The 22,344-nt window shown below is 42.2% G+C and overlaps 1 protein-coding gene across 10 annotated transcripts in view; it reads right to left on the bottom strand.

The window, feature by feature from the left end:
- Positions 1 to 22,344, bottom strand: part of RBFOX2 (RNA binding fox-1 homolog 2) — a 167,532-nt gene that overhangs the window by 24,432 nt on the left and 120,756 nt on the right. For 9 of the 10 annotated variants that reach the window (XR_003570723.1, XR_003570722.1, XM_027879550.1 and 6 more), the window contains 2 exons: positions 20,879 to 21,025; positions 7,002 to 7,055 (listed from right to left, as the gene is read on the bottom strand). Coding sequence is in view for 8 of the 10 variants with exons in the window: in XM_027879550.1 (XP_027735351.1) it covers positions 7,002 to 7,055; positions 20,879 to 21,025 (201 nt within the window). In the remaining 2 variants the exon portion in view is untranslated. The remainder of the gene's footprint in view (positions 1 to 7,001; positions 7,056 to 20,878; positions 21,026 to 22,344) is intronic. The other variant, XM_027879553.1, reaches the window with a different exon arrangement.

Below are 22,344 nucleotides of genomic sequence, written 5' to 3'. Positions count from 1 at the left end.
TATTGTGTCTGCTTCAAAGAACCCCTACAGAGAAAGGCAAGCCTGAGAAAGAGAGTAACACCTTTCACTCTGGTCCTGTATAATGGGGAAAAAGCATCTTCTAAAAGGCTGGAGGAGGAGGGGAGGCAAGGACTGCAACACGAATCTCTATTTCCCTCTTCTCTTTTTACATTAAAATTTCTGTTTGTTCTAGGCAAGCCTGTGGAGACTGAATGAAATTTATGTCTTCGGTGATGATGTGAACTGAAAGCTGGAGTGCAGATGGAAGGTAATTTTTTAGACATTAATCTGTGCAGGCTAGAACCAAACTAGACTATTTTAATTCACATCTGCTTGCAATTAGTGAAGTCTGTAGGGGTTTTTAAAAAACTACATTAGCATTAATTATCTTTAAACTGAGTAGGAATTTTCAGTACTTTTATTAAGTTTACTCAAGGTAGCATACAATCCACATGCAGACTATAGGAATATAATTAACAATGTGAATTAAACCAGAATTAATCTGATTCAGAACAACATAACTAATTAACCATATTGACAGATCAGTCCTTAGCTTGTGCAACTCTCTTTGTCGAGAACCATTTAATGTCAATGCTGAATTAATGCTTTACATAGTTGACTATGGCAGAGTCAGTATTTGTGCCCTCTTGGTTTCTCACATTAATGCATCTCTTACACATTCAAATTTTCTTCAGGAAAAGCAGGTGAGCCATGCTTGATATTTTTGTTATTTCAAAGTTTAAAAACTAGCAATTATATATATACACACACATTTTTGATGTGGGAGAGAAAAAAGCACATACATATATTTTTTTATTCCTTCTCATAGATGACCTGTAAAGAATAGGGATTAATTTGTAACTATATATATAAAACAAACAATTCTCAGTATTCTCTTCTCAAGGTTGTCTTGACCTTGGAAAAATAAAAAAAAGAAAGAAAGGAGGAAGGAAAAAAGAAGAGATGGCAGGTATCCAATATCTACTAGCTTGGCTTTATAGCAGGTACTGGATTGCTCCATAGTAGTAGGTATGGAGCCAGAGGAAGGGAAGATCCTGGATAAAAAAAAAGACTTAGGGCTTCTAAAATTTAGATTATACAAATAGCTTAGGTTTAATAATGCTGTTATGATAACAAGGCTGAAATTTTCAACAATTCCTTCCCATCAGCAATTGCCAGGAACTTCTCCCATGCAGAAAATAAGTTTAACCCAGTGAACACTAAACTCCAACAACATTTTTAGGATTAATGAGTAATTTGCGGTACCAGACTAACCCCTTTTTACCCAAAGGTTTATTGAAAGGGCCTGAAGAGACCGAGTAACTGCCACCCTTTTAGTCTGGCCTCAGACTCTGCAATAAATAACAAGCAACATGATGAGCAGTGAAAAAAAAATAATAAATGTATATATAGTATTTGAACGTTTCCATCTCTGAAGAATGAGAAAGAAAATTTACCATGTAACCGTAAAGGGAGAAATCAAAAGCAGACGGTTCTCCTGGGTGTGGCCAGAACACAGAAATTAAACAAAAAACAACAACAAAAATAAAATAAAGTAAAATAAAAAAAATAAAACCAAAGAAAACTAAACAGAGCCCCTTGAAATCCATGCACTGTTAACTTTTTTTTTTGTCATGGAGTTTAGACCAGTCACCCTAGCAGCAGCATCTTTGCCTTGTACCACTGGAGCACACAGCCAGCAACCAGCCTTGCTGTCATCTGCTGCTGTGCTTTGTTCTAAGCAAGTTTTTTCTTTTGTTTTTTTTTCCCCTTATTTCCATAATATACAAACTTTTAGAAGCCTGAAAAAAACGGCCAAAGAGGCAGCAGTTTAGGCCACCTGTTTGCAAGACATTTGGAAAGACTAGGAGGGTTTCAACTATAATCCACCTGAGATGAGCAGGACCGAATGCACCGACAGCGTCACAGCAAAAACTCCAGAAAACACATTATTGAAGTCACACACACAAATGCACCCTTCAAATTGGTGAGTATCGGCACAAAACCAGCTGCCACCATTTCAGCAGCTCTACCAGCTCCTCCCTGCCCTGTGCCTCACTTTGATTGCATTAAAGCACACAGATGCAAAACACCCATCCATGTACCTCTAAGATCTGGTGAGTCAGATGCAGGAATTATTCTGACTAAAAAAAATGTAAATGTACCGTCAAAAAAACCCCTGCAGGGTTATTTTTAAGCTGTATCATTTCCACAGTCCGGTCTGTGTTGCTCCACTGCCGATCCCTGCTGCAGAACAGAGGAAGGGGCAGGGGCCGGCAGTGGGAACCCGGCCAGCACTGCTGTGCAGCGAGAGCTTGGGGCTTCAGAGCAGCTCCAGCCAGCCCAGGTCAGGGGCTTCATGGCCCATGTCATCCCCGGCTGTGTGCTGCTCCTCCTCCCTTCAACCGATCGTGGATCTCACTGTGTGGTCTGTGAGTTCAACAAGCTAAACTGGTTGAAGACAAGCTCATTTCTCTCTCTCTCTTTCTGCTGCACCAGTATTTTGCCAATTGCACCCTGGATTCAGTTCCCTACACAGTAAAACGAGCACTACTGGGAAGGTGTTCCCACAGGAGCAATACTATGAAAACATTAACTTCAGCCTGAAATTCAAGTTTAAATAAGCCGGTTTGGTGTATGGACTAATTTAACTCGTTAGTTTAGTATTGCAGACTTCAAGGCATAAAACTACTTCAGTGAACTAGGATAAAGGGACACCAGTCATGTCTCCTTCATGCCACTGGCATTCTAAAGGGATTTGGTGACCTGAGAAGGTCATGCTGGTCGCCAGTACTTAATTTGTTTTTAAGCCTATTTGTGTTAATAACACAATTTGTATTTCTGGCTCAACTGATGAAAACTGAACAAAATTTATAAAAATAGAATTAAAACGAAAACAAGGCCTCTAATTCATTTTATGTAAGAAGGGGCTTTCCACTGAGGGGAAATTAGGCCCAGAACAAGAGTGGCTCAACTCAAAGCACCTAATCCATTCAAACAGAAATAAATGCACATGCAAGCATACAGCCTTTAAGGCTTCGTTTTCAAAACCTGTATTTATGTTTTTATTTATTAACTTACAGTTAATTGCAAACAAAAAAATCTTACACAGCTTCCTGCACAAGTTCTTAGTTAGCACAGGTTTACTTACATAAATCCAAACACCAACAGATGCAATTTCTTTGTGAAGACAAGATGTAACCTACTGTACAACTAATTTTTTAATTAAATATGAAGCACTTCAAGTCACTTCAGTCCTATACAAGAACTTGGAGATCTGGATCTTCCAAGTGGAAAGCAGTGAGGGACAAACTTACAGTATCCTGAAACCATGAGCTCATCTGCACTGATATGAACTCCTACGATTTAAAAAGCTACCAAAAAAAAAATCCTCTCCCTATTCAGCTAAGATTTTGCTATGTGCTTATGCACTCTTGGTCTCTGAATGTCATTGAGGACACATCTTGGAATGCCACATGGTACACAGCTGATGAGCAAAGAGCTTGGATTCCCTTCCCCTGCAGCTTTCTGAACGCCACAGGGTACTCGTTACACAGGCAGACTGCTTTAATTCTGCAAATATGTCCACTTGTTCAATTCAGCACAATAGTGATAAAATACGCATCTAGAGGATGCATCTCCACTAACAAAAGGAGCAGGAATCCTCTCGACTTCCTCTGGAGGTGTTTTATTCACGGTTCAGTGAAGTGCATGGTAAACTGCAACCATGGGCAGAATGCTATATAAAGGCACTTGATACGAGTCAGAACTAGAAATGTAATGGTAAACAGGATAAATTAAACAAACAGCTAGTTTCCTGGAAGCAAGCAAAAAAACCCAAACAGATCAAGGGAAGACTGATGTCATTCTATTAAACAAGAATAAAACAAAATGAAATTCAAGGGATGTTTAAAGTTTGTATCTTCTTTCTCATACACAGCAAAGCAGTGTAAGTGTGAAGTCTACCCAGGGCCCATAAAATCCTACTGAACAGATTGAATCTGGGAAGAAATTGAGTTACAAAACAAGAATTCACGTTGCTCTGAAAGAACAATCAGCAAAACTAATTATTAACTGCCTCCTCCTCTGCTGTGATATAGGAAGTCAACAAACAACATTTCTGAGAGAACCTGAGGTGCGAGGTGGCTGTGATGGACACACGCTGCTCTCTCTTTGGTCACCAAACTTCCTAAGTACACAGAGATCTTGAAGATGCAGCCAGTTTGATACAGTTCCCCCAGGCTGTCGAAGAAAACTGCCCGGTCATCTCAGGTGGATTCAAAAAGGAAGAATGCAACCAGCATGCTTCCTCCAGTCCCTCCTACCGACCAGCACTGGAGCGATCCCAGCCGAGTTCTCCTGCCACAGCTTGTCAGGGACAAAGTGCTGCTCAACCCCATCGCACGCTGGGTGGGGACGAACCCAGGGCGGTTTGGGATTCACCACCGTACCTTTTAAATATTTACAAAACATATACACAAAACTCTACAACCCTTAGGAACCCAGGGAAGGGAAGGGAGATTTGAGAACACAGCACAAGGCAGGCAGCAGGAGCATCTGCTTTCGGATTCCCAAGAGAGAGGAGGAGGAGAAGAAGAAGAGAGAGAGGTTTCATATCATTAGATTAGAATGGAAACCACAGGGCAGGAAAATGCATTCAGAATTTTTTTTCCTAAGGTGGAGGAAGAACCCAAGAGTGAGTGAGTGGCCTCCAGAAAGATCCATTTCCTTTGCTTCACCATCAGATCACCAAACTGTTGTTTTTCCATTATTATGTGAATACCAGGTGCTTCGTGCAGCTACACCCCACTCAAACACTGGGGCCTCCCATTTTCATGCTAAGCAGGAAGAATCTTGCATTCTTTTTAAAACAGGAATTACTTTGGGTAGAGAATGATGCAGAGATACCATGAAATAACTCTTTGGCTGTTTTCTCATTCTGTTCAGATTCTGCCCCATCCCTCAATATAGGCTACCAGTTTTGTAACTGCTTTTTGCTGTAAGATGACCAAAAAAAGCAGTAGAAAACTGCATGGTCAAGGACTGGAAGAACATCCCTGCTTTTGTTTGGGTTTTTTTTTTTGTTTTCCAAATATTTATGAAGGGTTCAGGATAAAATTTGTCATGGAACTCTTCAGCAGTAATTTTTGTTTTAACTGAAAACCAGAAGCCTTGGGCTTTAGCAACTGCACAAGAAGGTACTTTTCATATAATAAATGAAGTATTCACAGAAAAGTCTTCAAAGTCAATGTTGCCTAGAAGGGAAAAGGCAGCCGTGGGCATTTAATACACAGGGTTGTATGGATGGGAGACAGAAGTAAGTTCATGTGTGGAGAGGAAAATACTGCTCTGGAAGGCACGAGCAGTGGGGTATGAAGGAGAGAGCTCACCCCTTGGCCAGGCCAGTTAATTTTGTTCTTTCTTTTGCAATAATAACCAAACAAGTAGGGATTTGATAGAGGCCAGAGGCTATTCCCAAAGCTGAACAAAATTTACTAAGATCAAGAGTAATTTCACAGACAGCTTTGGCCTATAAATATCAAAAGAATAGCAGAGCGCAGGATAAATATTTACAAACTCAGCACAGCTGATTGTTTTGGTAAAGCATATAGATTTTTATCCATTCGGGGAAGTAAAACACTATAACTAAATCATATAGATATTTACTTGTTCAGACTGTCTTGCCAAAAATCGAAACAAAAGAAAACCATGGTATTAAGCACAAACAATGGATGGGAAAAGGGCTAAGACTCATTTCTCTTATATACAGATCAATGACTTTCTGGTTTCCAGTTAATACAGAGACTGAAGAATTTCAGAATGCATCTTGGGCAACATGGGTGGAAATTTGCAGAGGGCTCTGAATATGAACATACCCCAGAATATATGTTGAAGCAAAGAGGCCACCATAAAGAATGTGAACCTCAAATCCAAGCAAAAGGCATATAGACTGTAAACTGAAACTGCTTAGCTGATTTGCAACTTCAAAAAACCTCTTGTGTGCATGCACACATGTGCACACACGTGTGTGTGGGGAGGAGGAAAATTTTGTTTTAATTGAAAATGGGAATCTTAGCATTGATTAAGTCAAGCAGAGTATAGACATGCACTGTGCAAGCTTCCCCCATAGAGCTTTGGCAATGCACCTCGCTCCTGACCTGCAAAACTCCCTGCTATTCCAGTGCTGAACCTCCTGGGCAGAGAGAGAATCACATCAATTTGTCATTGTGGTGATACTGGTTAGGTGATGAGAACCAATTGCCAATTAGGACAGAGATCACTGAATATCTCTGCAGCTGACCTAAGCAACATTTGAAATCTCATCTCCAGAGAAACAAATTACCATTAACCCTCAATGAAACCTCCCTCTTAATATATCTGTAAGATGAAAATAGGTGTGTGAATGCAAATTCTGTGGGGGAGGTCCACACTGGGCAGGGCAAGTGGAATATGAGGATGCTCATATTAAGCATCAAATATCTCAAACATGAAAGGTCGGTGTCTCAAAAGCGCCAAGTAAGTCTACAAAACAGAGTAAATAAAATCCTTTCACATATGAGATATGACAGCTTTTCTACAGAAGTATTTTAATGCAATGAAATGGGGGGATGGGGGTGAGTTAGCCTTTTTTATTAAAGTCTCCCATCACATAAAGCTGCTTTACCTTATTCTCCCTTCCCCACAGGGCATCCACTGCTAGTGCAATGGGAACAGCTTGGTGTGAAGGCTCAAATGACTGACTCCCCGTTTGTTCAAAAGGCTGGGGAACCTGATCCCACATTACAGATAGGATTGTCTAGGAGCATTTGTACATGCTGCCCAGAATTGACCATGCTCAGAGTCTCCAGTCAGAGGGAACAGGAGACAGTCCCCAAAATAGCTTTTCCCTTCCCCCATCACACTAATTCCTGCTGATCTCTACAGAATATATTCTCGAGGCAATGAACTGCCTTTTACTCTGCAATCAAAACAAGAGAAGCGGGTACAGAAACAGGACTTACCTTCGAGCCACGCTCATTAAAGATTATCTCTACATCAAGGATTTTGCCGAATTGCTGCAGAGAGACAAGGGGGGAAAAAAAAAGATTTATTTTTGGTAAATCATTTTTTTTACCTTTTTGGGTCTGGCTTAGTGCAAGAATGGAGGTGAGAATATTTCCATTTCAGGCATACAGGCAAAAGAATAATATCCCAGTGACGTGACCCAATTCTCTTGGGTTAAGACATGCAGATCCTCTTGGTCACAAACCCCAGGTTTTCTCACAAAAGTCTACAGGAAGAAAAAACAATCTCCAGAAGAGTTTCAGGGATTTGAGCATCTCATCTTTCCTGCTTTTAATCTAAACAATTCTTTCTTCCCTCATTCTACCTATTTCATCTACAACGTGGTTATACGATTTCATCTCAGGCATCTAACAACATTTCTGACACGTAATTCAGCATTTCAGCTTTCTCTTGAAGTGGCTATCATGAAGAGAAACTTAACAGTGATGTTTCTCTGGAAGGGATAGTTACGTATCATCCCAACCTCAGAGATTCCGAACTCTGAATCTCCTTTCCTCCCCTTTATTTTCCAAAGCTCCGCACCTTCAAAAGAATTGATGGCAGATTCAGAAAACGCAAAATGGCAACCTCCCAACAGTTTGTTTCTCAGAAAAAGATAATTGAGCTTCAACCTGTGACATACAATAGGTTGTCAATGGCCTGAGAAAGTCTACCACCTGTGATAGAATTCTGACCTCTGTCTCAGCCTGGAGACCCCAAGGAGAGCTCTGCTCTGTATCAGTGAGTTCAAAAGAGCTCCCTATTTAGCACAGAACACAAAATGGAAAACATGAGTTACATGGTAGAAAGGAGATTTACCACCTCTGTGGAAATACATCTTTCACCTTGCTTGAAACATATTAAAATATTTCTATTGAAGTAGCCAGACACAAACCAGTAACCTAGAGGTAAAAGCATCATCACTTCAGAGGCCCACAATGCTCTGTATTCTAGAATTGTCAACGCTCTATTTCCAAGCTGGAGGTCTGCTCTCTAGAAAGATGGGTCTAGACGTCATTTTCAGGAGCCATGTATACAAGCAGTCTTCATTCTAGAGAGACATACTGTGCTCAGACAAATGCTACATCTGAGTGTTTTTCCTATCCCATTATTTAGGAAAGCTTCTAACAGCATGGTTTTGATCTCACTACTTGCAAAAGTTTGGTAGCATATAAAGGAAGGGTCAGCAAGAAAATAGATGTGATGAACACAGCCTCCAGGCATTGGGACACTCTCCCTTTTACCTGTTGCTCTTAATATAGTATTTGCCTCTTTTTTTAATTAACATTTGCATTCAGAGTCAAATGGTTATAGTACTCATTTTGTGGGTGTCCTGCTTGAAAGGCTTGTGGCTAGATTTGAAAAGATGGAACATTTATAACAGGGAGCCACGAAGCCTGAGGAGAAGCTCTGAGTATGTAAAGCAATAAAAAGCTATTAAGTTCCTTGAACAAGTATTCCACAACTGTCTGCAAGCAACAAACCCTTTCCAACAATTTTAGCTATAGTTTCTGTCTGCTTCCATTCTCCATTCTAAAAAGGAGATCTTAGTTCACAGATGTTGTTTTTACTGTTCTATTGTTAAAGGACAATACTTGATCTTCTATTCATCCCAAGAACAATTGAATTCACAATATCCCACGTTACATGAAGTTTGAATAATGCTAATATAAACACGCATCTTCCTTGAAATGTTCAACAGCTTAGGCTTGATCCATGCTGGATCCTCTTTTGACTGCGGCTGTGCCAATCACAGCTAAAATACATTTTCTATTTCTATCCCATGCTTGGCGTGGGCTTGTCAATAAAGGAGATTAACCGTTGATTGCTTTTTATTGTCTTTGTTGCATATGGCTTGGGCACTGCCTTGAAAGAAATCAGTCATGATTGCTTTCCTGGTAGACTATTCCAGCATCGTTACATGACATGGGCTGAACCAATTTAACAGCTCGTGGCTGCTGAAGAGCTGCTCCCTTGTCCTTCCTTGTCTGGTCTCACTAGCCTCCTAGGGCTGGCCTCAGCTTTCATTCTCACCTGTAGATAAACTGATACAGCTCAATGATCCTGTGAAAACCTAACCCAACAAAAGGAATAAATACAAAGTTTTTTGACAGTTTACTTATCTGACGTGACTTAAAGAGTCAGGTGAGCATGAGGGCTCTGAGAAGAAAAAGGGAGCAGAAAGCAGACCCTGCCTGAGAGCAGGATATGTCCTCTGCCAAATCAGCTCAGCTGGCTGGCCTTGCCACACACACACACACTGAAACAGCCAGCCTCTCAATACATGCAAGTGCCAAAATTATTTTCAGAATCTTCAAAGTCAAAATCACCATTCTACCTCATTAGAATGATCCTGAAAGTGAACAAACTGTGCAGCTTCTGGTGCACACGCCACGCCATCTTCCCCTTTCTGCACACCCAGCTGGGCCTGGATCCCTGGGTAGTACTGCCAGCACTGCCTCCCAGCCCCGCTGGGCTGAGTTCCCCACACAGGGTTGCCACACCAATAGGAAAGCCTGTCTTGTGTGTTTAACTTCTTGTGGCTGACAAAATGCTGGTGGTAACACTGAACAAAAGCGGTCTGACCCAGCTCTTTGAGAGGTGGCAGGTTTGCCTCCTTGCCTAGCAGATGATGAAGGTACATAATTTCCTAGATTACAGACGCAAGATCACTAAATCCTGTGGCTGCAGCAAGCACAGGCTTGACATCTATTGCAATAGGCTACATCCACCCATGCAAACTGCCCCAATCTCTTTTCTGCCTACGAGTTGAGGGTGTTTAGAGAGGCAAGAGGGAAGGACCTCCTTGGGAGAAAAGAGCAGACACAACAGGGGCTAACTGCTGAACTGAGGTTTGCTTGGGAGGGGCTTCTGGCTCCATGAAAATCCCTGGAAGAAAGCAGCATGACTGTGAGGCAGGAGGATGTGCCCTGGGCTCTTCAAGCCATTGCCACGGCTGCTCTGACAGCTCCTAACACCACGACTCTTGTCCTCACTGCTGCAATGGTTACAGCAGGTCCAGCACTGGAGGCACTTTTTTTCCGGTAGCATGCCAGAGTTTTCCTGAAGAATGGAAGCAGGGAGATAAAGAACTAGTTCATTTTAACAGTGTATGTCTCCTTCGAAGCTGAATCTAATTTAGTGGAACATAAAAAGGCACTTTGTTCTCCGGTGGTGCTTCGCCTACCAAATGTCAACAGTCTACTGCAAACAAGAGAAGTTTTAAGAGCTCCTTACTGAAAGGTCACAATTTTTGTATGGAAAATGCTGGGCTGTCTAAATACAAGGGTCAACACCAAGTGCCCTCTAAAACAATTTTTTTAAATCACGTATAGAGGCATGTTTGGATGTTTCAACAGACAGAGGGTCTGGCCAAATAAAACAAGTCCCATGCTTAAGTCATCCATGAGGACTAACTGTCTAATCTCTGACTTTGAAGACATGAATCACTGGGCTGACAGACTTGATTGGCTCATTCAATGATTACCAAGAACTTCTGCTTAGAACCCTGCACAGCTTCTGGAGAAGGCTCAGCACTGTGAGTTAAAAAGCTTGCTATGTGACCAAGCAGACAGCATTTCCCCACCATATATCAGGTTGTGCAAGAAGCCACCTCCATGAACTGCTCATGTGCACGTGGCATATGACGGAAAGATATACACACACACTCTCTTCCAGTTATGCCATGGCATAGGAGCCAGAGCATCTTGTTTTAGGTTAGTGGTTCCTTCCCTGAAGTGACCTTGACAAGCTTTCAGTTATTGTTCTGTAAAGCAGATAAATGAAAAATCAGCTCTGCTACAGTGGTAGCAGGTAGTGGTAGAATTCACATTTTTTAAGAGGCATAAAGATATTAGCAGACACGAGTTTGGACCAGAATCCAGTTTTCTTGTTTGAACATCTACCTTATCATTGATGCAAGCAAAGGTATATGCATGCTGTGTGTTTCTTTCCACCCAGATGACATGAAGGCAACAGATTTTTCCAGCTGGGGCCATAGCTACATTCAATATAATAAATTTGAGAGATCTGGCACTAGATAGCTTTTGTCTTCCAAGGCACTGACAGTTTGGTAATGCCCCTCCTGTATGCTCTGTTCCAGCTGGCCCTGCCTCCTCTCCCTGTCTAGAGCTTTCAAAATCAGCTCCAAATGTGCCAGACAAGTAACTTAATCCTAAAGATGTAAACAATGGGGAGTACAAGGTAAATTCTCTAGAAATCATAGAACCACAAAAGGTAACGCAAGACACCATGTGACCACATCACATCCCTACAAGAGAACTCTGTATGCCCAAGCAGCTTCACTAGCCTTACAAAATTCACTTAGAGTCCAGTGAGATATCTAAATCTCAGAGGTGTCAAACAGCCCATTCTTAAAGATGGTCGAAACTCAAAATAGCCAGGAAACCAACCTCCGGTACAGGAAACCATTTCAGGTCCTCAGGCTTGAGATGCATGAGCAAGAACATTTCATAAGCAGAACAGGTCCGTGTTGCAGAGTGTCCTTTCCCTAGCTCCCAGTTCCATGGGATACACTTTCAGCCGAGCACAGCTGGCTCCATCCTAGCCTGTATTAGTAAGTGCTTAGTTATGGCAGCATGGAGTCTGACAGAGCTATGCTGTTATCAGTACACAAACGTCCTCACACAAAGCTGAGTCATCTCTTCAAACAGTGGGGCCAACCCTGTTCAGCCAAGCTACACCGGTATGTTTGCAATGACAGGAAGATGGAGCATTTATAGACCAAAGCACTACCACAGTTTACCAACTGAACAGATAACAAGTAAGTACCAAGCAGCCCTTATTAGGGTTGACCTGTTGCCCAGCAAAACACACATTTTCTAAGAAACCAGACTTTAACAGGAAACCACACAAAGAGCACAGATTTCTAACAGGATTTACAGACCACAGACATCCCAGAAGGAAAAAAAAAAAAAGTGATGAACACAGCTCCTCAGTCATTTCTTATCCTCTGACTCGCAAATAAAAGATTTTCACATGAAACAGTGAGAGAGGGATGACCAGGACTGGAGGGTACCATCCAGAAATCTTCACATCTGTCCAGTTTCCCTGTCTACACTTCCAGCTCCTTGTTGCTGCCTTGCGCTATTCCCCAGAGGTGTGACTGCAGTGTAACCTGGTAGTGCTGCCACAGCAAAGGTACTTGGACCCATGCCCACAAAAGTACCACACATTTAAAAATCAATTTTAGAGGATTTAGCATGTAGACTGAGTCCATATGAAACTGGGTTAATAAAAGATAACTCCACGTAATTTTACCCAGGCCTTTTACGCAATTAAATCCAGCTACAGCACAGCACTGTTTACTAAATGACATTCAGCCTAGTCTTGCTGCAGATTCTCCTAGTAACTCACATGAAAACCTAAACAAATCTTAGACAAGTCTGTATGATCCAGTGATTACTGCCTTCCACCAGAGGGTTAGTACAGAAGTTTCCATAGCAGATAAGCTTTTGCAGAGCAAGGCCAACAGTACAAGAGCTGCCGACAGCTGCAGTGACCAGCACCCCTGCGCAGAAGCATCGTGGTCCCTGTCGCGGCTGCGCAGCCAAAGCACGATGTTCAAGCAGCACCGAGTACACAAGTCCTTAGCAAAGGTGGTTTCAGAAAAGGCACAACTAAAACACATCAGTATAAACAGCAGCCCCTCCTGTAACTCTAACCAACATCAGTAGGAACGAAGTCCTGCCCTGCAACAGGGCTGGGGCTTGCTCTCATCGCAGAAAGAGTTTGGAAACAAGAAAAGTCACAGAGGCCACCTTGTGCCAGAACAGCTGTTCTCCAATCCTGACACACGTGACTTGTTATATGCAATTGGTGGCCAGTACTATTAGCAGATGAAAAACTTAAAATACATCTTGATATTCAGAAGACAGGATTTCCTTCTTCCGATGCCCAATCCACTTCGAAAGCAGAGTCCCTTTCTGCAGCTTTCCTATTGCTGAATTTCAGGCCTCAGTGCATGAACATCTGCAGGTAAGAGCTTCTTGGTCTGTCATATTATTCACCCCTATGCCTTAACACATAATGAGCAGTTTTCTACCATTACCAATACTTATGTATCATGAATTACTTGTGTATTTATATTTATTTACTGGCAATTACAGATTTTAAATTCTACTGATTTCTTGGTGACAAAGAGCTGTAGTCTAACTTGTTATTGTTTTAGCCCCACACTACAGGCTCGTGGAGGTGCTTTGCACTCTTGACACCAGAATGAAGTTGGATGAGAAATTATATCCAGTAAGTTATTTTAGGAAGTGTAAAGTGACAAAATGTTTCCTCAGAGGCCAAGATCTGAAGGCTACAAGAGCTTCCAAAAATATCTGAGCTTGCAGAGCTGCACTGCTTGGGTCATACAAAGCAGTGGTCTACCACAACCTTACATCATAAAGAACCTCGCCCTAGAGATATGAATTACGCTTAGAGAAGGAAAGTTATAAGATTACCTGCCTTAACATCTACAGTGAAACAAACAAACAAAAAGTAGCTACCATTCTGTCACCTGTAATAAATGATGTTATTAAAAACTTCATTAACTAGAAGTTACTAAATGTGACAAAACAGTCATCTTCATAGAAAACACCTATGGGTTATTACTGCTGTAGCTGATCACGCACAAACCCCCTTTATCAACTGGGCTGATGACGCTCCCCACCAGAAGCAGTCAAGTCTACAAATAGTAGCCATGGAGTGAGCATGTTTTAGAAAAGCTAATGTCTCCCTCTGAAGTCAGAGGCTGAGAAAATTCACACCCTGTACACTGCTAACCCACCTTCATCTGCAAGCATCATCAGCATAGTCCTTATTTTTATCTTACTGTGGTAAAATGCTCTTTGCTTAAGTGTACATTCTGAAAAACATCAATTCTGACTCTTCATACTGTTGCTCTCACAACAGATAAAGGTTTAGTGCACAGACACCCGTATAAGCTACCAAAACAATCCACTTTGCTTGCTTTTGTGGAGGCAGTTCAAGATTCAGCTTGAGAAGAGAAGGATCTTCATCATGCAGGCAGTCCAACCCAGCCTCCACCTTCACCAGGAGACTCCGAAGTCCATGCTACTCTGAAGTCCAGAAACGATGAGACTATCCCAGCCAATTTTATACTGGGAGGAGAAAGAACTGCTTCCTGAAGCATGAGAGGGAAAGGCTGAAGCTATCAGGCACAACGTATAAGCACAGACACTATCACAGCACAAAGCTGAAACACACTGAGGGAAACATGAGCTTTTCCTCTGCATACATAGTCCAGAAAGGAAGGGGACATCCTATCAGCAGTTAAGGAGAAGACTACCACCATCATGTCAGAGTTCTTACACACACTAGGCAAAGAATGTCCCTCAGAGAACAGATAGTAAGACTTTTAAAAGAGTTGCTACTTTGTTTTTAACACTGATAGCAATTCTTCTCCCTGCTAACTTGTTCCATTGTTTAAATTAGCCCAAATGTCTATTTAATTAATTTTTCTCTTATTTCAAGGCTGTGTTAAATCTCAGCTTGCAACTGGAAAATCTTATTATGACTGTACACAAGATCCAGACCTGTTAGTAGGTATCATCTATACCTAAGCACCTCTATAGGACAAACTTGTCATCTCCCAACCTCTTTTTTTAATAAGCTGAGTAAATAATGAACCTAACACCTTACATAGTTGGAAAAAAAATAATCACTCATTTTTTTGGTCTTAAACTGATCTTAGAACTGAGTAAAACTATGTAGTCAGTCTTTTCAACTTTGAACATGAGCAAGATCACACCCCTCCTTCAGCCTGATAACCCCCCTTGAATAATTGAAGCAACCATCTTCAACAATCACTAGCACTCTTCCAAATCAGTATTTTCCAAAGAAAGCTTTCCATCCTATGAGCACAGACCAGTTGCCATGCAGTCAGTGCTGTGCACTGAGCTGCATCAAACACGTTTTTGTAGGATTTATCATCAGTCAACCAGGCATTTCAACTCATTCTCTAACAGTAACCTTATCTTTCACTTTCCTCCTCCTCAAATAGTTTTTTAACTGCAAACCTTACTGGCAAGATTTTAATAGTACTGTCTCCATGGGTTGATACAGATACTGAACAGAACAGAGATGGAAACAGATCCCCGGGGAAACTGACACTAGAAACAATCTTGACCACAGATGTCTCCCCAATAACTACTACTTTTTTATTATCTGTCATTAAAGAGGTTTTTAATCCCTCTAATGTGCACTGTGCTTGAGATAAGTATGATTTTTCTTAAAAATTGGTCATTTGGACAAATTCAGTTGGTTGAGCAGTGTTTAATTATACCAGTACTGCTCTGTACAATCTTGTCAAAAGAAACAAAAAAGTATTTGTCTGCAAAGATGTATTTTACAAAGTCATGCTGAATAGATACTAACACATTTCTTCAGATTCTAATGGGATTCTTTTAAACTTTCCAAAATTATTTTTATCTTGGATCAACACACGGATAGATAGTTAGTAGCACTTTGGATCATCCCTTTCAGATTTTTTCAACAGTAAATTCTGGTTGGCAGTCTCCCAGCCTCCTGTAACTCCTCATAGTTTACAAGAATTGGCTAAAAATTAGCATTAATGAATAAGCCGTCTCCTTGCTTTGGCTATTATCTTTGGATGTACCTTATCTAGATCTGCTGGTTTTTAAATATTAGTGAGCGCTGTCTCATCCTCCTTTGTTATGAACTGCAGAGAAAAACAGGTAAGGTACAAATACCCTAACTGTGGAATCATGCCTTTTTAGCCATCAGTATGATGCTGTGAATACTTTACAGCTTCCATTTACACTTTCCTTTTAAAGATACCTTCCTGGACAGTTATCCTGCCAATTGTTTAAAGTCCAAGAAACAGACTCTTCTAAAGCTCCTTACATTACTGCCTGATGCCATATTCTGTTTGCACAAAGCAAATACAGACAAATAACAATCACTGGTACCTAGGCAACGGTGGGATTTCAGGTCGGCTATTAACTCTTCTTTATCTGCTAGAACAAGGTCAACTATCGATTTATTCCACAGTGGGTACAGAACTGTGTGCATTAAAAAATGACCTATTCCTTCTAGAAGCTTTCTGGAAGTCTTTTTAATGGCCTCATGAAATGTCAAGCAAATATTACCTGTTTTAAGCAGGCCATTTTATTTGCCTCCCTATAAGATGCATATACATAAGGAAATGTTTGTTCCTTTCCTGAGGATATTTCAGAGACCCGTTAGAAATATGCAACAGCTGAGAAACGGTCAACACCCAAATAATCTGAATTTGTTAAGAAAACCTTACGTTTGCCCCTATCACAAATGGTGCAAGTTCAGGGAGTGTTATGCAATATCCATTTAATCACACATGGGACAACATGTCTGAAGTCCTCCTCTACTCCTCAAGACTGGACAAAAGCATTAGATAGTTTCTGTGCCCCAGGACTGGGCTGACCTCTCGCATGCTGTTCCATCCTTGAGGGGACTTCTTTACTCCCTCCCTACCATCACATTTATTTCTTCCTCCGCAGCTTTACTGTCTACCCAATTCCTCTCTTTGTACAGTAGCTTGGGAAAAACACTCCAGGCAAGGATTTTGAGTCTCTCAGATATGACGTTGAAGAGATGTGACCTGACACACAGAAGGGAGAGGGAGAAGATGGGGGTTACAGGCCAGTCACAGCTCAAGACCCACACAACCGTGAGTCCCCTTCAGGAGAAAGGGTAGATTTCAGTGAGTCACCCAAAGGAAAACATCCCGATCCTGAAAAAGAAATAGGAGCAAGCAGGATCTAGAGAAAAATGCTCTCCTCTCCTGCTTGAGGCTATGAGCATGCTTAGAGAAGCAGCACTGAAAGAAAAATGAAGATGTGCAAGGATCATTATTTCCTTGGCAAAGTAGCAAAGTTCTCTATTACCGAAAAATGGCACATGGGAGTTTTTATGCCCCAGAAGATGAAGGGTCAGGTGAACTAGCAAAAGGTTCTACAAGCAATATACCATTTACCCAAGTTAAAATCACATCACTGTGCTGGAACTTGAGATTACGTTTAGAGAAAAAAAAAATAAACAAACAGAAATAACTTGAGGAACATAAAGTATTATTTCCCTATTCCTTCCACGTACAACAGGGGCACCATATGGGCCCAAAAAAAGGACAGGAAATCTTAAGGCAAGTAATTAGGCTGCATTTTCTACAAATCACTACTTAGGATAGAAGTTCATTTGAACTGCCTGGGTTCTCCCAGTCTGTAAAGCAGAAGAAAGAGTCACCAGGACAGAGGTGTCCCTGTCATTTTCATCTCATCCATGTCTCCCACACCAGGAACACATGGAGGAGGAACATCAAGGTGAAGGACTGTGAAAAGGGCTAGTTGTCAAGCCAAGCACCAGTCCCAGGAGAAGGGACAGCAACGTGTAAGCGCTTTATGTAAGCGATGCAGCTCCCAGGAGAGGGGAGCAGCAGTAGCAGAGAGCAGGACGTGATAAATACAGATTGTAGCAGGTGGTCCAAGAACTGTCTGTGATTTCAGCAACCATTTATCCAAACCGGACGGAACTGCCTACCACACAGCCCTGCAACAGCAAAAAGCAAGCTAAAAAACCACAAAAGCAGAGCAGGCGACTGAGAATATTCAGCAATCACAGATTGCCAGGAGATGAGTTTCATTATGAAAACATTCCAACAGATGGCAAAAGTGTGGCAATCTAAGGTATGAACGACACGGAAGCAAACCCAATCCTCTTGCAATAGAATCACAGATTCACAGTTTTGGCTGGCAATTAACTCCAGAAGTCGTTTAGTGTAACCTTTGCTCACAGCACATCTAACAAGATCTGACTGGTCAGGCTGTGTCCAGTGAAGGCACGTACCTTCAAGGATGGAGTTTCCACAACCTTCCTGGGCAACATGTTCCACTCTTTAAGCACCTTCAGAGTAAAAACAAAATTTTCCTGATATCTAACTGATATATCAAAGGCAGAGAGGCCCTGCAGAGAGACCTAGACAAATTACAGGGCTGGATAATCACCAACTGTACTAAGTTTAAGAAAGACAAGTGCCAGATTCTGCACTGGGATGGGGCCACCCCAGATGTTCATAGAGACTGTGGAATGAGATGCTGGAAAGCAGTGCCATGGAAAGGGACCTGGGGGTCCTGGTTGATGGCAAGTTGAATATGAGTCAGCAGTGCCCTGGCAGCCAGGAGGGCCAACCGCATCCTGGGGGGCATCAAAAGAAGCATGGCCAGCCGGTCAAGGGAGGGGATTGTCCTGCTCTGCTCTGCATTGGTGAGGCCTCACCTTGAATACTGTGTGCAGTTTTGGGAACCACAATACAAGAAAGTCATTAAGTTACTGGAGAGTGTCCAAAGGAGGGCAACGAAGATGGTGAAAGGCCTTGAGGGGAAGCCGTATGAGAAGCAGCTAGGGGCACTTGGTTTGCTTAGTCTGCAGAAGAGGAGACTGAGGGGAGATCTCGTAGCAATCTACAACTTCCTCACAAGGGCAAGCTGAAGGGTTGGCACAAATCTCTCCTCTGTGGTGACCAATGACAGGACTCGAGAGAACTGCATGAAGCAGTGTGTCGGGGAGGTTTAGGTTAGATATCAGGAAAAGGTTCTTCAACTAGAGGGTGGTTGGACACTGGAACAAGTTTCCCAGGGAAGTGGCCGCAGCACCAAGCCTACCAGAGTTCAAGAAGCACTGGGACAACCCTCTCAGGCACATGGTGCGATCCTAGTGGGTCCCTTCCAACTCAGGATATTCTATGATTTTACTTCCTGTGTTTCAACTTGTGATTGCTGTCTCTTGTCTCATCATCATCATACACAATCAAAAATAATCTGGATACACCTTTTCTGTATCTTCTGATCAGGTAGTTGCAGACAACAAAACAGCCCTTCTCTGCCCTTTTATTCTCAAAGCTGCAGAAGCCCATGCCTCAGACTCTGCTCACATGCCACGTTCTGCAGCCCCCTGACCATCTCAGTGGTGCCCACTAGACTTGCTCCAGTATTTTCATTTAGATGAAGTGCACTTCTTGCACTGGAGATCCCCCACTGGACAGTTTTCCAGATGCAGTACAACTCCTGAACACAGGGAAAGGATCCCCTCCCTGGGCCTGCAGGCTACTCACTAACATGGCCCAGGGTGCAGCCTGTGCCCTTGGCATTGAGGGCACGCTGCTGCCCATGTTCAAGTGGTTGTCCATCAGGATCCCACATCTTTTACGGCAGGGCATCTCCCTAGACAACCAGCCCATACTGCTGCAGGGGTTATTCCCTCTCAGATGGAAGGTCTGAAATTCAGTTTTGCCGAGTGTCTTAAGATTTCCCTCAGCCCATTTCTCCAGCCTGGCCAGGTCCTCCTGAACAGCAGCCTTGCCTTCCTGCATTTTGACCACTCCTCTCCATTTGGCCTCATACACAAAATAGCTTCTTATGGACACAAAAAGCTTCAAGAACAAGGAGCAGAGATCTCTCACAATATAGAGCAACTGGGGCTCTCATTAAGACCATCAGTGAAATTTTTAATATTTCTGCATGATTTGTTCGCTTTGTACTGTCCAAACTATGAACAAATAAGCCCAATTCTTCTCTCATTTATACGAGTCTAAGCTTGAAATCCATGAATTTGACATATTTACAGTACTACAACACTACTCTGCATGTGAGAGTGTGTGTATGTGCATGCATACACACCCACAGAGATGGCTCAGGAGACAGAACAACTGAAACAGGCATACTGCAGAATTTGGAGGAGCAGCTGGCTATGCAGTTAGGACCAAGGCGTACACTCAAAGCCTATGGTGACAAGGGGAGCTTTAGCTTTGATCTTTCCTGACTTGAATTCTCTGGACTGTATCTTAAACAGGTTGTTAACTTAAAAAAAAATATTTCTGATTAGTTTTTAAGACTGTTAAACATGCCATCAACCAAGGATCATATTGTAATCATATCAACAAGTCCAATACTCCTGATGATGATATGTAGATAACTTCAACCTCAGGGTTAGTTCATGAAGCATCTGTAACATTTATCTCTGCATTCACATGGAATGTGAACCACCTGTACTCATGTAAACAAGCTCTTCTCAAAAAGCTTGTAAACTGAGAATCACGAATAGCATACAAGGATAAGGGAAGACAAACTATTTGGTCAAGAGAAACAAAATGTATATCATACATAATGTAAAATACCATCTGACTTGCATTAGCTTTTCCACATGTAATGGCTAGTTGGCAAATACCTTGCAGCAATGTTTCATCGCAGAAATGGATCACGGGGAAGGACATAAATATTTCATCAAGTTTCTATGCAACTGAAAAACAGTCCTTTGCAAGGGATACATTAAGTCAATGTTTAATCCAAGTCTTTACTCAGAAAGAAAAGGACGTTTTGTTTTGGGTTTGTTTGTTGTTTTTCTTCCCAAACCAACTGTTTGATTACACTGAACATTGTTGCCCAGGGAAGCTGTGGATGCCCCATCCCTGGAACCGTTTGAGGCCAGGCTGGACAGAGCTCTGAGCAATCTGGTCTAATGAAAGGTGTCCCTGCCTATAGCAGAGGTGTTGCAACTAGATCTTTAAGGTCCCTTCCAACCCAAACCATTCTATGATTCGGTTACCAACTTGATAGGAAGAATACTGTTATAATTCTCATGTGTATTTACCAGCCAAGCTAAATGTTACCAACTGTCCTAGTCCTGCAAGTATTTTACAGTGTGCTGACTAAATTGAGGGGGAAGGGCTTTTCATTCATGTAAGTGCATCAGCACCAGGTGTCCCACCTGTGGGAAAGGAGAATCTGCCATGCCTTAAAAGGCATTGATAACTTACCCCAAACATCTGCCGAAGGTCAGGATCTCGGAAGCGGAAGGGAATGTTAGACACATGAAGTCGTTTTGGAGTGGATTTGCTCTCAGTATTCTCGCTGCTCTGTGTCTGTGATTGCTGTCCATCTGTCTGTGCCCCTCCTTCTGTCTGCTGAAATCAGAGAGACAAAAGTACATGCATGAGTTGAAACCACAATTCCTCTCACATGCCACATCTACCTCTTTTTTAGGTATTAGCACTACACTTGTAATTGCGCTATCTAGCACTTGACAATTATTCTGATAAAGCCAGCAGCCCTTAACAATTGATTCGTTGTTCTTCCCCACCCTTTCCATGAGTAAACAGTAATGAGATCTCAGCCTCCCTCCCCTCGTATCACCTATCAGCTTAGTAGATTTGTCTTTGGTTTTCTTAAATTGCTTCTCTCTTTGAGCCTGTTCTTCCTCACTTCAGCTGCCACCATATGAAAGCTCTAATGAAGAGGCGGATCTTTCATATCCTGAGGCTGGGAGGTAGTACTGCCACTCTAATCTCATGTGGCAGGATGTTCATACAATCATCAAAATCCCACAGCTGAAGTGGCAGCTCTTCACCGGGCCAATACCAAACGTGCATCCCCAGGCAAAACGGCATCTGCTCTGTCAAGCTCCCTTCAGAGAAACATTACCCTAAAAGAAGATCTATAATTAAATGGTAAAATCCATATATGAACAGATTACGGATGTCTTTGATTAACTTTTCTCTCACACTTAACTGAGCCCAGGAAGAGAAAACAGTCGTCATCATCAATGTAAGATGTATAAAAATTTCAAGTGCTACTTTCTGCTACCAGTTCCCCAGCTAAGAAAGGGAATTTGTTCCACCATTCTCAAGTACTGACTGGCATTGCAAAGCAAGGTCAAGGGGTAGGCCAGGAGTTCTTGTTCCCAGAAAAAGTAAAGCACATAGGCAGAGGAATAAGGGAGACCAGTGTGCGAGAGGAGAGACCTAATTCCCCCGCAGAGATAACTGGCAGAAGAAAAGAAAGGAAGAGAATCTCAGCCACTTGTGTGGGCTTAGACTGAAAAGGGGTAAAATTTGAGCACAGCACTAATATAACGGCAAGGTCCCTTTGCAAAACGGCTTGATGGGAAAATGGCATTCTTCACACTTTAGTCACAAAAACAACCTCAAAACCTCAGAGCTACAGAACAAAGCAGACTACAGTTTGGTTGGTTTTATTGCTCTGTCCCTTTCCAAGTGCATGCACTGACAGGCCAAGGTATTCAAAAAGCACCCACCCACTCACTATATCCTGCTGCTCACCTCAGTCTCCTAGGAGTCATGCTTTCACTACCTGTGCGATGCACTTTTAAGCGTCGTTGCAACTCTTTAGATGCCAACGTCCTTAACTCATCAAGTAAAAATTGCCCTTCTACCGGAGGGCAAGGACTGTGCAATTGTTAGTCAGTCTTTTTAAGGCACTTTCA

This window comes from Empidonax traillii, unplaced genomic scaffold (assembly GCF_003031625.1).
Source record: "Empidonax traillii isolate 1590-97213 ecotype Southwest subspecies unplaced genomic scaffold, ASM303162v1 scaffold55:size2822071, whole genome shotgun sequence".
Lineage (NCBI taxonomy): Eukaryota > Metazoa > Chordata > Aves > Passeriformes > Tyrannidae > Empidonax > Empidonax traillii.
The sequence above is the reverse complement of the archived record's forward strand: the minus strand, read 5'-3'. Positions and strand labels throughout refer to the sequence as shown.